This window comes from Eumetopias jubatus, unplaced genomic scaffold, assembly GCF_037043125.1.
Source record: "Eumetopias jubatus isolate StellerSeaLion01/CBP00866 unplaced genomic scaffold, mEumJub1_p1.0 scaffold_4, whole genome shotgun sequence".
Classification (NCBI taxonomy): Eukaryota; Metazoa; Chordata; class Mammalia; order Carnivora; family Otariidae; genus Eumetopias; species Eumetopias jubatus.
The window spans coordinates 72,538,795-72,553,973 of record NW_028274810.1 but is presented as its reverse complement, the minus strand read 5'-3'; the positions used below and the strand labels follow the sequence as shown (position 1 = coordinate 72,553,973).

Below are 15,179 nucleotides of genomic sequence, written 5' to 3'. Positions count from 1 at the left end.
AATTTGCTAATGTTTTGCATGGATTATCGGTACCTCATTTAAGCAGGTGCCATTACAATTTCCATTTTACAAATGAAACGGGTTCAGAGGAATTAAGCGACTTCAAGGTCATAAAGCTCTGCGCTGTTCTTATTGCCCGAGATGCAACAGAGTAATGTAGAGGGAAAATGCCAGAAAGCAGGCAGCACCCGAACACGGGCAAGCCCGTGGGAGCCAAGCCCGCGACGGGATCACCACAGTCAGCCGCTTTCGCACTGGGTTGCCCTCCGGATCCATTTCCGCTCAGCACAGACCGGAAGTGTTCCTGACGGCCGCGTTTCGAGTGCGCACGACCGGAAGTTTCTGTCCGCGGCTTTGCGGGGGTAGCGGAGCGGTGGCTCCGGCGGTCGGGGGAATCCAGGTGCCGAGGCGCTGGGGCTTAGGTGGCAGTTCGGGCCGTTAGGGAGACCCAAACGGTGGGACACAGGCGGAACCCCCGACCCGCCCCGGACTACCCTCCTCCTAGCGGCCCGCCTCTTCACCCCGCCTCTCTTGGGGCTGAAGTGGCTCCGCCCCCTGGCCTAAGGCTGGTCCCTTCTCAGGCACTGACCCTTGACCTCGGGGCGCTCCCCCATCAGGCGCGATGGCTACAGGCGCGGATGTGCGGGACATTCTAGAACTCGGAGGTCCAGAGGGGGATGCAGCTTCCGGGACCATCAGCAAGAAGGACATTATCAACCCGGACAAGGTAGCAGGGGCGCCTGAGAGCCTTGGGTACTAGGAGTGAAGTGGTGGGGAGCAGTGACAACGGGGGGAGGGAATGGGGGGTGGTGCTGCGCTTCTGAGGAGATGGGCGGTGAAAGGTGTGACATAACGGGTTAGAGAGTTATGTGTTACCTTGACGAGATGGGTTGGAGGTGGTGGGACACCCATGGGAAATGGTGGGGACCAAGAAAGTGTGATACTCATAAGAGATGAGAGTGCTGAAAGAGTGAGACACTTGTAGGATATGGGGGGCGGGGTGGCACCAAGTCAGTGTGACATTCTGAGAGACGGTGGAAAAGTATCTACTCTCACAGGTCGGGGTTCTACCCAGGTGAGGTGGGGCTGGGGAGGGGAGTGACCTGCCCCAACTAGGGGTGCCCCTATGAGTGGGCCTTCTCGGTGTGTCGTTATGTGTCGGGTGTGTATGTGTGTCACTGTACCTGTAGGTGCTGTTTTGTTCAGGGATTGAGCTGGGCTCGAGAATTTTCAGGGAAGGGAGTCTAGGCTGTGGTTCTTACCCTGTGGTTTCCCTTCGCAGAAAAAGTCCAAGAAATCCTCCGAGACACTGACCTTCAAGAGGCCTGAGGGCATGCACCGAGAGGTCTATGCACTGCTCTACTCTGACAAGAAGCAAGTATTAGAATCCCAGGCCCCCCAGGTTCTGGTTGCCTGACCAGTCTGCATGTCCCTATCTCCTGCTTTTCTGTGCCCGCTCTCCCCCTTCCGCCCTCCCCAGGTGGGGTTCCTGCTTACTCAGGAGGATGCAGGAGGAGCTCAGACCTCTCGTTCCAGGATGTGACTTTCTTGCTCTAGGGCAGATCAGCCTGGGCCCAAAGGCTGTCTACACACCTCTGACTCTAACCTCCCATCTCTCCAAACCCTACTGCCAGGGATGCACCCCCACTGCTACCCAGTGACACTGGCCAAGGCTACCGCACAGTGAAAGCCAAGTTGGGCTCTAAGAAGGTGCGGCCCTGGAAGTGGATGCCATTCACCAACCCAGCCCGCAAGGACGGAGCTATGTTCTTCCACTGGCGACGGGCGGCTGAGGAGGGCAAGGACTACCCCTTTGCCAGGTTCAACAAGGTGAGCCATCACCATTTGGACATAGGCCAAGGTCTCTGCGCTCCTCTGGGAGCTCTCGGCCTCCTGGGGTTGGCCCCAGAGGCACAGTCAGTCTTTGTGTCAGCCACAGTCACCCACTCAGTCCGCATGGCAAAGACGTGCAGGGTGAGATTTCGTGCGTCTCTTCGGCCCGTGGGATCCTGTCCTTTCCTGGGCCTGGTCTGGTCTTTGGTGGCTTCTCTTGGCCCTTCAGATGTTGCTGTTCCTCAGAGCTGTGTCCTTGTCTCTCTGTACTTTCTCCCTAGTGTGTCTCATTTTCTCTGTGGCCTCAGTTACCTGCTCTATGCCAGTGACCCCACTTAATATCTCCAGTCCAGAGCAATATCCAGTCATTTACTTAATGTCTCTCCGTGAAGGCCCCACAGGAATTTCAAATAGGTACCCTTGAGCAGAACTCATCCATTCCCTCTCTTCCTCACCCGTATCAGTGAAGGGCACCACCGTCCACCCAGCTACCCAAATCAGAAACTTGAGAATCATCCTTGACTTCACTTCTCCTGTAGTCTCTAATTACTTCAGCCAACAACAGGACAAAGAAGGTAGGGAAAGATAGATAACAAACATGTAAGCAAATAAATTGGATTCTTTCAGATAAGAGCCGTCAGTAAAATGAAACCAGGATATGAATGGAATATGAAATGAGTTAAAGAGTGAACTTGTAAGCATAGGGGAGGCCTAATTTAGATAATGTGGTTAGGGTGGGCCTCTCTGAGAAGGTGGCATTTGAACTAAATCTCAGCGATAAATCTCATCGAGTTCTGCTGATTCTGTTTCCATAATAAACCACGTCTGCCTTTGTTCTTTTTTTTTAAAGATTATTTATTTATTTATTTATTTATTTATTTATTTGGGAGAGCGAGAATGAGAGACGGAGAGAGAGCACATGAGAGGGGGGAGGGTCAGAGGGAGAAGCAGACTCCCCGCTGAGCAGGGAGCCCGACGCGGGACTCGATCCCGGGACTCCAGGATCATGACCTGAGCCAAAGGCAGTCGCTCAACCAACTGAGGCACCCAGGCGCCCTGCCTTTGTTCTTCATTCCCTGTGCTGGTACCCTAGTCCGAGCTGAATCATCTCTAGTCTAGGTTACCGAGGCTCAGGGAGAGCCGGGCCTTACCCACGCTCCCCCAGCCAGTGAGAAGCAGAGCTGGGCTAGGCTAGGATTTCCTAGGCTGTTGTTCAAGCCATTATACGATATGGTGTCACAGTCCCTGCAGCCCGGAGTAGCCTAGACTTGGAGGCTGAAAACACTGGGGCCTGATCCCACGACTTCAAGTCCCGACTTTTCCCCCCTCAGCCCTGTGTAGCCAACTGTCCCTGCACAGCTCTGCCTGGATGTCTCACAGGCTTCTCGGACTGAGCGCATCCGGGTGTGACGCATCATTCTCCCCCACCCCAGACAGACCTGGTTTTCCTCCATCTCAGCACCATCCTCAGACCCCCTCAGGTCCAGCAGAGGGAGAGGCTGGAGGTGTAGGATTGAGAAGGGACAACCAAGAGGTGAGGTGCTGAGGCGATGGGAGGGAAGGTTGGATGAGACAATTTGAGAAGATGAAAGAATGTTCATTTTGTATTTGGTAAATGCTGCTTCATGCCAAGTCAAGCCCTAGGCATTGAGAACAAAAAAATGCACCAGAAACAATATCTGCCTGCAAGAAACTCTCCATATTGTTGGGGAGGGAGTGGGGAGAGCCACAGGCAGTTAGTTTGGTAGGATACAAGCTGTTCTGGGAGGACCTGAAGGTCATGGAAGCTTCCTGGAGCAGTTAGGGCTGGAGTTGTGTCCTAAAGGATGTCACCAGGCGATGTTAGAAAATGAGTGTAGTGACTTTCTCAAGCAGAGGGGCCAGCAGGAGCAAAGGCAGAGATAGAAAACCAGTCCCATGTATGGCACGCTGCAGGCACTTCCCTCCTGATGAAGCCTAAAGCTCGGGGTAGGACATGGTGGAAGGTGAGGCCTGAGAGGTCAGCAAGGCCAGATCAGGCAGGGCTTGGCAACCAGGCTCAGGAATCTGGGCTTGGCCCTCATATCCTTGGGTAGCGACAGAGAGATTTTTAAATAGAGTACTGTCAGAATCCAGTTCGAGTCTTAAAAAGATCATGGTGACTACAGGTGGAGAATGAAGTCGGAGTAAGGTGAACTAATGATCTTCCCTCCAGTACTGCTGGTTCCTGGGGCCCCACTCTCAGTCTGTGACTCCCCAGCCGCTCTCTTGCTCAAGCCCAAGACACAGGGGTCACCTGTGACGGCGTCTTCCTTCACCCCTCATGTCCAGGTGCCAAGTCCTGTGGTTTTAACCCAAAGTTACGTCTGTGCCCTGTTCTCTACCTTCCACTGGTGCTGTTTTAGTTCCGGCCTCCTCCCTTCTCCCCTGGATTGTTTCCAAAACGTGCCAGCTGGCCTCCCAGGCTCTTGTTTCCCCCCATCTGTCCTTACTGCTGCCGGGGTGGTCTTTATAAAAGAGAATCATGATCATTTCTCTCTTCTCTTTCAAAGTAACCTTACTGTCTCCTGTCACCTCTTCCCTGACCAACCCTTATCCCCGGGCTGGATCAGGTGTCACTCATTATACCCTTCGGTATACCTTTGGCATCATACTCGCCACACTGGACTAAATTGTTTTTTCAGCTGGACTGTGAGCTCTGAGAAGGTAAGGCCACTGTCTGTCTTATGCAGCACTGTGTTCCCAGCATAGGTCTGGCAGGCTCAGCATAAATCCATGAATGAATGAATGTCTCCCTCACTTGACTGTGAGCTCCTTGAGAGCAGGACTGGCTACACAGTTCCTGAGCTTTTTTTTTTTTTTTTTTTAATTAAATGGAATTGAAATACATGGCAGGGATACCTAACCAAGCCTGGGAAACCAGAGTGACTTCCTAGAGGAGCTAATGCCTGTAAGAGATCAAAAGGATGAGAAGTTATCTATTAGAAGAAGGAATGTGGGAGTGGGAATGCACTTCAGGCTGAGGGGGAGAGCCTGGCGTGTTCCCGACACTGCTAGTCATTTGTTTGGAACTTCGGGTGCATGAGGGACAGTGGCTGCAGAGAGGGGAGGTCATCCACCCATCGTTGGTTGATTCTGTAACTATTCATTGATACTTAAGAGTGTGCCTGGTCCTGTGCTGACCTGTGCTTTTGAGGAGTTTGTGAATTAGCTAGAAGGCACTTTTAGTGTAGTAGAGAACTTCTGAGGGTTTTAGGAAGAGATGTTTGGGTGACATGATCAGATAATTATTCTAGAACAGTGCTTCTCAAATTATCTGTGATGAAGGACCTTAAAAAAATATTTCCAATCCATCAGAGAGTGATAGTAAGGTTATAAGAAAAGACCAAATACAAGTCTGTGTTTGTTTTGAAGATTTTATTTACTTATTTGAGAGAGAGGGAGCACAAGTGGGGGGCGTGTAGGGGGAGAGGGAGAAGCAGACTCCCCACTGAGCACAGACCCCCCCCCCGACACAGGGTTCAATCCCAGGACCCCGAGATCACAACCTGAACCACCCAGGCGCCGCCCCCCCCCGTTTCTTCATATTCGACTCAGTAGCATGTGATTTCGGTGAAACTATCGTACTCTCTCCTACTTTTCCAATTGCCTACTCTCACTTTCCATACTTACGTAGACCACTGGTACCAGTTTGCAAACAGCACTGGTCTGCAGGCTGTCCTTTAGGTAGCACTGGTCAGATCACATCTTGGCTGCGGATGGAGAATTGCTTGGAGGAGGATCAAATGGACGCAGAGAGGCAGGTGGGGAGGCTGTTTCTCTGATGCAGGCAGTGGTGGTGGTGGTCTGGATTGCGATGTGGCAGGTGGAGATAAGAGATCTGGGGGTAAAAGCCACAGCTTTGTGGAAGGGGAGGGGTCAGAGGTAAAGGTAGAAGTTAAAGATGCTTTCCAGTCTTCTGGCTTGGGCACCTGTGTTGGCCAATGGTGACACTGAGAACCGAACTGGAAGATCTAGAAGTTTGAGGGAGGGTGACGAGCTCAGTACTGAACACTCGCATATATTTCTGTTGAGGTATAATCAACATATAGTATTCTGTTAGTTTAGTTTCAGGTGTACAACATGATTCATATTTGTTGTATATTGCAAATGATCACCACTATTTGTCACCTGAACATATTAAGTTGGAGGTATATGTATATGTGGGACCTCCAGTAGGAGAGGTCTAAGAGGCAGCTGGACATAGGGTCTTGAGAGCAGGTTTAGAGTCAATGTGGTTGGCCTTTGATTGAGAAAAGGGACTTCCCCAGTCCAGCCTAACGCTGACTCCTTCCTGGGGTCTCTGACTGACAGGCCCAGCTGGTGGTGGTGCGTTTTGTCCATGAGGAAGGTCTGGGGTTTGGGGCGTGGCAGAGGGGAGGCAGGGACGTGTGTAGGGGTGCACGTACTGGGAGTAGGATTCAGTCCCCTTTACTCTGTAGAGAGAAGGGACCTTGGCCCGCTCTGGGGAGCTGCAAGTCTCGTTGTCACCACTGGGTGGCAGGAGTGCTTCAGACAAGGGTTCCATGGACTCGGGCCTCTCTCCAGTATTTAGCCATCTGCTCTACTCCAGAGTTAACCTCTGGACTCCACGGAAGCACTTACATGTGAGCCCCTCATCTTAACCCTGGGGACAGGGGCATGCATCTTGTTACTGCGGCTCTGGAGCTGAAGGCATGGTCAGGTCGCTCCTGGACCGGATCCAGAGGCAGGCTGCGGTCCCAGAGCCTGCTGGGGTCCTCTGGGCACGCAGTGTGTTTCCTCACGTGGAAGCATCATTTCCAGGCCGCCCTGTGCGGGGCCCCAGGCGGAGGGTTTGCTTTGGTCCAGCCTCGGGATGGGCGGTCCACGGTGGGCGGGGGGGGGGGAGGGCTGTGATCACGGGGGCCGGAGCCCGCCGGCCATGCCTTGATGCGCCGCGCCCGCGCTCTGCCCCCCGCGCCAGCAGACTGTGCAGGTCCCCGTGTACTCAGAGCAGGAGTACCAGCTGTACCTGCACGACGACGCCTGGACCAAGGCAGAGACGGACCATCTCTTTGACCTCAGCCGCCGCTTTGACTTACGGTTTGTAGTTATCCATGACCGCTACGACCACCAGCAGTTCAAGGTGAGCCGGTGTCCTGCATTGGCACGCGTGCCCCCTGCCTTCACGCGACCCCTGCCCTGTGCCTTTGGGCACTCACCCTCCGCTCCCGCCGTGTCTTTATCCTCAGAAGCGTTCCGTGGAAGACTTGAAGGAGCGGTACTACCATATCTGTGCCAAGCTTGCCAACGTGCGCGCTGTGCCAGGCACAGACCTCAAGATACCGGTGTTTGATGCTGGGCACGAGCGACGGCGGAAGGAGCAGCTGGAGCGTCTCTACAACCGGACCCCAGAGCAGGTCAGCGCTGCAGCCCTTGGCTTCCATCCGGCCTGCTCTCAGTTCCCCCGCCGCCGGTTCCCCTGCCTCCCCACCTCGTCCTTCCTCATGAGCCACTCTCCCTGCTCCACACCCCTTCCCCTCCCTCGTGGTCCCTCGGGGCGGCCCCGCACCCCCCTCCCCCGCTCTGCACTGCCCCCTGCCGTGCACGCACGGCTTGGCATCCTCTCGCTCTCCCAGGTCGCGGAGGAGGAGTATCTGCTGCAGGAGCTGCGCAAGATCGAGGCCCGGAAGAAGGAGAGGGAGAAGCGCAGCCAGGACCTGCAGAAGCTGATAACAGCGGCGGACACCACCGCAGAGCAGCGGCGCACGGAGCGCAAAGCCCCCAAGAAGAAGCTACCCCAGAAAAAGGAGGCGGAGAAGCCGGTGCGGAGACCGAGTCAGCCCAGCCCAGGGTGCAGGGCTCCGAGAGCACCCAGAGCTGGCGGGGTGCTGGGACTGACCCTGGGCCCTCCCGCTGCCTCTCCCCCAGGCTGTTCCTGAGACTGCAGGCATCAAGTTCCCGGACTTCAAGTCTGCCGGCGTCACCCTGCGGAGCCAGCGGGTACGTGTCACCTCCATTGCTGTGCTGGGGCCCCAGGCTCCCTGCAGCCTGCGTGCGGCAGCTGGGGCACCGGAGCACTGGGAGGGGGTGCCACGTGCTGCAGAGAGGGAGGTCTCGGGGATGTGGCTGGGCTGGGGTCCAGGCTCTTGCTCTGTTCCACTTGCTGGTTATTTCTTTTTCGGACGTAGAGCTATCTCCAGGGGGTTCACTTCTCTCCCACTCCCCCTTGCCTTTGGTCCCCCTCACCCTTAACCACTTGTCGGGGAGAGGGCTTAGCAGCCTGGGTCATTGCAGATGAAGCTGCCAAGCTCTGTGGGACAGAAGAAGATCAAGGCCCTGGAGCAGATGCTGCTGGAGCTTGGTGTGGGTGAGTGGGGACTGGGCCCGCAGGAGCTATCCACCCGCGGCTGCCCATCAAGGCTGGGCTCGGGGGGGGGGGCACTTCCTGTCGCTGGCCTTCCCGCACACCCTGGTTCCGCCCGTGCCCTCCACCCACTGCCTGCAGAGCTGAGCCCGACGCCCACGGAGGAGCTGGTGCACATGTTCAACGAGCTGCGGAGTGACCTGGTGCTGCTCTACGAGCTCAAGCAGGCCTGTGCCAACTGCGAGTATGAGCTCCAGATGCTGCGGCACCGGCACGAGGCCCTGGCTAGGGCCGGCGTGCTCGGGGGCCCCGCCACACCAGCATCCGGCCCGGCCCCAGCCTCTGCTGAGCCAGCAGTACCTGAACCTGGTCTCGGTCCCGACCCCACCAAGGACACCATCATTGATGTGGTGGGCGCGCCCCTCACGCCCAATTCGGTAAGAGCCTGGAACCGGCCCCGCTCCCTCTCGTGCCGGCAGTGGGAGTGGTTACTCTGCTGGGTTCTGGGACTGAGGGTAGGACTGGGTGGTCAGTGGGCATTACCTGCCCTGAGTGTGAAACACATGCACCAAGCCCGAGTAGAGCTTTGGGGGCCACTGACTCCAGTGCCTTCTGTGTCTTCTCAGAGGAAGCGACGGGAGTCAGCCTCCAGTTCCTCTTCTGTGAAGAAAGCCAAGAAGCCATGAGAGGCCACACGGGGTGTGGGTGCTGCTGTGTAAATAGAGCTGCTGAGTTGGACTGGGCTGCTTCCTTTTCCTTCCCACCACTTGTGAAGCCCCTGGCTGGTTGCGGGGGGTCACGTTGGAGCAGTCACCACCCCCACTCCACAGGGGTGGCGTTGGGACCTGCCTGTGGGGAGGCCCTTAGCAGCCCTCTCACCACTGCCAGTTTTGCCCAAACATCTGTACTTGGTTCTGCACTCAAGGTGGTTCACACATTGCAGTGGCCTCAGATACCAGCCACTGGAACACTGCCTCATGCTTACAGTCCCCGCGGCCCTGTGCTTATTCAGGGAGGGTCTCCCAGGTGCTCCACTGACGGCCAGCCGCACCGGTGGCCTTCAGCCTAGAGCAGCCCGGAACGCGCTCTAACCTTGTACACCTTGGACAGCATCAGGCACAGCAGCGCCTGGTCCACACACACCCAGAGTCTCGTTTCCCCGACTTTATTCAGTGGCACGTTCACAGCGGGGATGGGGGTAGACACAAGGTGGGGCCTGATCTGTCCTGGAGCCCTGGGGGCACCACACACCATGCACTACAGATGGGAGGGGGCACAGGGGGGCTTGGTGGCCCCAGCAGAAGCCTGTGTACCAGGGAAGAGGCGGTGAGTGCCTGGGTCCCCCTAGCCCAGGCCCACAATGGGAGGGGCTAATACTGGGCTGAGGTTGAGGGGTTGGGGTGGGGGGCACAAAGTGTCTGCTCCAGAGGGGCCGAGTGGCCAAGGCCTTACCCAGGGCACAAGCCCACAGGGCAGGCTGGGGGACACTCTGGATGTAGAGCTGTGCCACTCTCCCTTTTCCCCTCTGGTGAGGGAAAGGAGGGTTCTGGGCTGGGCCAAGCAGCTACCCTGTCCTGCCCCATCCCGTCCTCGGCCAATCAGAATGGCTTTGATGTCTGCTTGAAAATGAAGCCTTGATATGCAAGAGTCTTCATGATGTTGGCAATGTTCTTGCAGTCATCTGAGAAGAGAAAGAGAAGACATTTAGATGGGTCCCAGATCCTTCCCCTCTGTGCCCACAGTTGCTCTTACGTGGGTGAGGGAGGGGAGCAGGGTCAGATTCAGGAGCCACAGGCTCTAAACCAGGGGGTCCGGTGCCCTGGTGGCAGCATCTCCAGCCTCAGGTTGGGCTGGATGAGGCCGGGCCGGCAGGAAACATGGTCTCAATGCTGCTCAGTCCCATAATTCATGCTGGAAATTGGCCGGCATGTCCCACCCCGGCCCCAGCGGTGATGTATGGGCGCCGTCGCAGTAAGAAAAAGGCAGAGTAAATGTGTAATTTCTCCCTTGACGGCCCCCGGCCGCTGGGCGATCCTTCTTGTTGCCGCCGCGTGGGGACGGCCCGTCCGCCACACTCCGTCTTCCCGCCACCCGCCTTGATGTCTCCATTTCATTACTGTGCGGCCATTCATCACGCCCACGGCCAGGGTGACTTTGCCGGCACTTGAGAGGGAGAGTGTGTGTGTGTGTGTGGGGGGGTATGGCCCAGGCCATAATCGCTGGTGACAAGGCACAAGCCTTGGCACTTGGGGCCGGGGGCCTGGTCAGCCTGCTCTGGGAACCTGCTCCCCCATGTCGCCCCAGAGCAGCGGAGAGGGTCTAGGTTTGTGGACCTTTGACACCTGGGCCAGCAATCTTCTACTAGACATGCCTGTGTGCTCAGTCTAAGCCCTGCCTCTCCCCAAAACTGGTGCCAGTCAGGCTTCAGTCCTGCCTCTGGCTGTACCTAAGTGGGTCTGCTCCTGCCAGACCGTGTCAGCAGTTTCTCCAGTACTGGTCCCTGTGAGAAACTCCTGGAACCCTGGCGGCTGCAGGAGCAGGTACTCCGCGCCTTCACTATCATGGACATAGGCCAGGGCTAGTTCTAACGCCACCAGCAGGAGGTGCAGCTGCCCAACACTCGTCCCTCTACAGAAAGCCAAGGACAGAAATGGCCCAAGTGCCCAGAGTTTTTTTGTTCCACTGCCCAGGACACCAGACAGCTCCCCATCCCTTCACCTGCCCCTCCTCCCACCCCTCTCCCACCTTCCATAGATGGTCCTGGGCCATAACCAGAACCTCAGCCGCTACCAGCCCTCATGGGATCGATGCTGTGATTGCGGAAGCATTATACTTCGATGTCCTAATCAGGTGTGGGGCGGTGGCAACGTCAAGGTGGGGTCAGGAGGCCTCTGCATCTGTCAAGGGCCAACCCCTTCCATTGAGCCCTCCAGCCTGCCCTTGCTAGAACCTCAGACTAGGAAACGGGGCGCAACAGAGCTAGAAAAGGGCTGTGGAAGCGGGAGTCTTGGCCAGCCCAGGTCCCGTGTCATCAGCCGGATGCAACTCTGTGAGGGCAGACAGGTCACACGGGGTCCTGTTTTGCAGACCTCAACATGAACATACCCAAGGGGAATGTGGGCATGGAAAAGTGATACCCAGACACAGGGACACCCTTTTCCTCCAGGGACTCAGGAAGCCACGAGGGCTGGTCTGAGGCAGGACAGTGGGAAGACAGATGGGTGGGTAGTCGCGGCCATGGCAACTCCAGACGTGACCCGTCCCCGTGGTTTATGGGCCGGACACGCGCCCCGCTCAGCTGAGGCCCCATCATTTGTCTCCCTTAGTGTGTACGCCTGTGCTGTGGGGGTAGAGGGTGGAGGGAGGGGGATGAGACAGGAGTGAGGCAGCTGACAGGAAGGGGAAGGGGGGCAGGAAGATCTGTGTAGGAGGGGCAGGCTGGAGATGGGGCAGGAGGGTTTATGATAGGGCCCAGAGGCTGTGATGGGACCATCAAAAAGGCTACGATAGGGTGATTTTCTTCCCAAAGAAGTCTGGCCTTGTCAGGGCACCTCCAGTCCTTCCTGTCTCCTGCACTCTGGGGACCATGGCCGCCGTGCATATTAAGAGTAAGTCCCCTCGTTATCTGCAATTACCCAGCGGCCACACACCTCATTTCTTCCAGCAGAAAAGAAAATTAGTTTTCTATTGACTTCATCTGGCTCCTCCCTCATTGCTGGACAAATCGCTCAATCTGCCTCCCCTGGCCCAAGTGAATGTGCCCAGCCCCCCCCCACCCAGGTCACCAACCATCCCGTGGGCCAGCACTGACCTCCCACCTGTGCCCAGCCCCAGTCTGTCCTTGACCTCTCTGCACTTGACACACTGGCTGGCTTCATCCACACCCTGAGCTTCAGCGAGCCCTGAAGATCGCCATCTCCTGCCTGCACCTCTCCTGAGCTCTGGAACATCTCCTTCTGGATCCATACAAACTCAAAACATCCAGTAATGCACCAATTTCCTTCCCCACATGTCTTCACTACCCAGTGTTCTCCATCCCAGTGAACAGCACCCCAAGTGCTCCCAAAGAAGCCTGAGAATCGGGCTTGACACTTTGCCCTCTCCTTCCCCAAATCTCAAGTATCAACTGGATTTTATCTTATTCTGTTTAATCATCTCCTTCCCTTCATTCCGCCCCCCACTCCAGCGCAGACCCATCATCTCTTGCTCTTACACAGCCTATCCTCTTTCTTCTCCCTCTAATCCATTCTCTTGTAGCCCAAGTGATCACATCCTTGTCTCTCTAAGTCCTTTCAATGGCTCCCGCTGCCCTCAGGTTCAAGGCTATACTCTTTAATATGACTTAAAGGTAAAGGCCCTGTAAAAACGGGTCCCTGCTCTCTCTGGTCTCACCTCTGCCACTCTCTACCCCCAATCCCTGTGTTCCAATCTCCAGGAACCTCTGTTTTCTGAAAATGACAACGATAGACGCGTTTCTAGTCTTAACTTTGCCCACTGGCTGTGTGCTTGTGGCAAGTGCTCACGTTTTCTTTGAACTTCAGGTTCCTCCACTAGGGGTGATGAGGGACGCTACATGTGTTAACTGTGAGCACTGAGCAGGTGATACCCTTCCACACCCCATCTTTGTCGGTGCTTTAGGTTTGGAACACTTCCTCTTCTTGGAGGGAAGGCAAGGACGCTAGTTTCCCGGGTGACCCAACGGTGAGAGGGTATATCCTGCACAATCTCTGGCACAGATGACAGAGAGGCCCGCACACGGCGATGAGACCAGCCGGCATTCATTGCACAAGCTCACACTGACTACTGATCCTGTTTACTGAGGATTCTGGAGCCTACCTTGTTGTAACTGGTCCACTACAACAAAGAAAGAGAGAACCAGAATTGGGAAGACACTTGTTTCAGTTCACCAAGTCCGTGGTATGGCAGTTATGGGCTTCCAGCCCAGGCTCTTTTTCTAGCCCTTGAAACCTCATGAGCCAGTGCAACCTACTGATCAGTTTAAAAAGTCAATGGCACAGTTAGAAAATGAGGAAATGGGGCAGAGGTGAAGAGGCAAATCTGGGCCTTTTAACAGGCCAGGAGTTCAGAGAGAGCCAGCAGCAGGGTGAGGCTGGTGACAACATGGCCTCTGGGAGAGTCCTCTGCTTGAAGCCCTGGGGCCACATGGGTCAACAGCCTCCCCTTCTGGCACCTCTCACTGAGCTAATGAGGCCAGCCTGAACCCATTATGGTGTAGAGGGTAAAGGGGTGGGAGGCACCCAGCCTTGTGACCACAATGGAGGCCTCCGAGGTAGGTCTTCCTTACCTCCAAATTCTAGAAGACTAACCTGATTTTATGTTCCTGCAGGGTTATCAGCTTGTGACAAGATGACTCTCTTCTGTTTGGGGCATTAATGTTCTTAATACTGGAAATATTTTTATATTGCTAAGACCATAACGGGAAGATGTGCAGCTGCTTAAATCCCTCCGAGAGGTGAGTGGGGCTAGCACCTGACTTGGATAAGCTTGTTGACTGGGCCCAAGGGTAGTCAAATATCTGCTTGGCAAAGCTGCTAGTGGAAGGGTGGCTCAGACCACTTAGGACACCCAGTGAGGGCTGACACAGGACCATGACCTGAGACCACTCCAGGTAGCTGCACTTGTCTGGGAACTGAACAGTAGAGGGCAGAAAGCAGGGCCTGGGCGAGGACCACCCTCAGCAGGGAAAGGGCCCAAGGAAACTCTTGGAGGACCATTTATTTGTGCACGCATTCATTCAGCAAACACACACTGACACTTCTGTGCGCTGGGTGCACACGGGCCATGCCGGGTCACAGGCCTCGCTGCAGACTGTTGCTCCCTGCCCTCAAGGAGCTCAGAGGCAGGCCCGTAAGTGGTGTGATGTGAGCAGTGCTATGGGGAAAGGTGGCAAAGAAAAGGCACCGAGAATCGGGAAAGGGCTCCCCGGAGGACAAAGCCAGGCAGAAGTCTGAGGGCACAGGGTGGAGTGGGGTGGGGTGGGGTGGGGTGGGGGGAGCTGGCCAGCAAGCTGGGCTTGAAGTGGGGAGGTGATCCCAGCATAGTGAATAGTACTGGCACCTTGCTGGAGGGGAAACGTAGTGTGTCCAAAAACACGTTAAGTCTAGCAGGTGGTGGGGGTGATGAAGAGTAAGAGGCAGGGGAGTGGCGAGAGGCGAAGCTGGCCAGGTCAGCAGTGACTGGCCAGAGGAAACCCTGGAGACTGGATGCTAAGCTAAGGAGCTTCAGAGCTTCTTATTCTGGGAATGACAGGGAGACGCTAACATATTTGAGGAGGAACAAGACAGGAGCCTATCTGTGTTTCAAGGATTGGAGGGGTTAACCCTGAAGGCACAGACGCTGACTAGCAGACTGTACTACGGTCCAGGCCAGAAACGGTGGCCCAGAACCAGGCCAGTGGCGGCAGAGACGGAGATGGGGATGTATTGACGGTCTGGAGACGTGGACAGAGGCAAGAGATTTTAAGGAAACAGAATGCGCAAGCCTTAACGGGGGGAGATCAGGGTGTGGGTCTGTAGGGGGCTGAGTCTAGGATCTTAGTCAACTCATGGAGGTAAGACAAACCTGAGGTGGTGTAGGTTTGGGCCAGGGATGACCTTAGTGTTAATCTTGAGATTCCTATGGGACATTTAAATGTATCAGGCATTTCCTTTACAGCTTCTAGGCTTTGTATCTCACTGAAAAAGGCCTTCCCTATATCCCAGTGCTATTAGAAAACTATCATATATTTTCTTCTAATACTTTTTTTTTTAACTTTTTAATCTGTCTGGAATTTATTTTCATATATGGTGAGAAATAGAAGATCGAACTTTACTTTTTTTCCCTAGTGGGATAGCCATTGTCCCATCACCATTGATTGAACTGTCCACACTTTCCCCACCCTTCTGAAATGATGCCTCTATTATATATACAATTCCCATACGTGAGTCTGTTGGAGCGAGGAAAGAGAATGAATACGAAATGATCATAGAGGTGAACTGGA

The 15,179-nt window shown here is 55.3% G+C and overlaps 2 protein-coding genes across 11 annotated transcripts in view; one reads left to right on the top strand and one right to left on the bottom strand.

Moving 5' to 3' along the window:
* The first annotated feature begins 325 nt into the window (after positions 1–325).
* On the top strand, positions 326–8,917 carry DMAP1 (DNA methyltransferase 1 associated protein 1). Of its 2 annotated transcripts, XM_028123240.2 has the most exons (11): positions 326–400; positions 582–727; positions 1,283–1,374; positions 1,635–1,830; positions 6,797–6,958; positions 7,065–7,232; positions 7,452–7,637; positions 7,744–7,815; positions 8,110–8,182; positions 8,321–8,616; positions 8,806–8,917. In XM_028123240.2, exons 2-11 carry the CDS (start codon positions 623–625, stop codon positions 8,863–8,865), a joined length of 1,410 nt encoding a protein of 469 aa, XP_027979041.1. In that variant the 5' UTR covers positions 326–400; positions 582–622; the 3' UTR covers positions 8,866–8,917. The 2 variants fall into 2 exon arrangements, with proteins under 2 accessions (XP_027979041.1, XP_087878591.1); XM_088022465.1 differs by having other exon boundaries at positions 336–727; positions 6,800–6,958.
* Positions 8,918–9,328: 411 nt separating this feature from the next.
* The window catches only part of ERI3 (ERI1 exoribonuclease family member 3), a 125,117-nt gene continuing 119,266 nt past the window's right edge, over positions 9,329–15,179 (bottom strand). For all 9 annotated transcript variants that reach the window (XM_028123246.2, XM_028123250.1, XM_028123247.1 and 6 more), the window contains one exon: positions 9,329–9,860. In XM_028123246.2, coding sequence (XP_027979047.1) covers positions 9,778–9,860 — 83 coding nt within the window. In that variant the 3' untranslated portion in view covers positions 9,329–9,777. The remainder of the gene's footprint in view (positions 9,861–15,179) is intronic.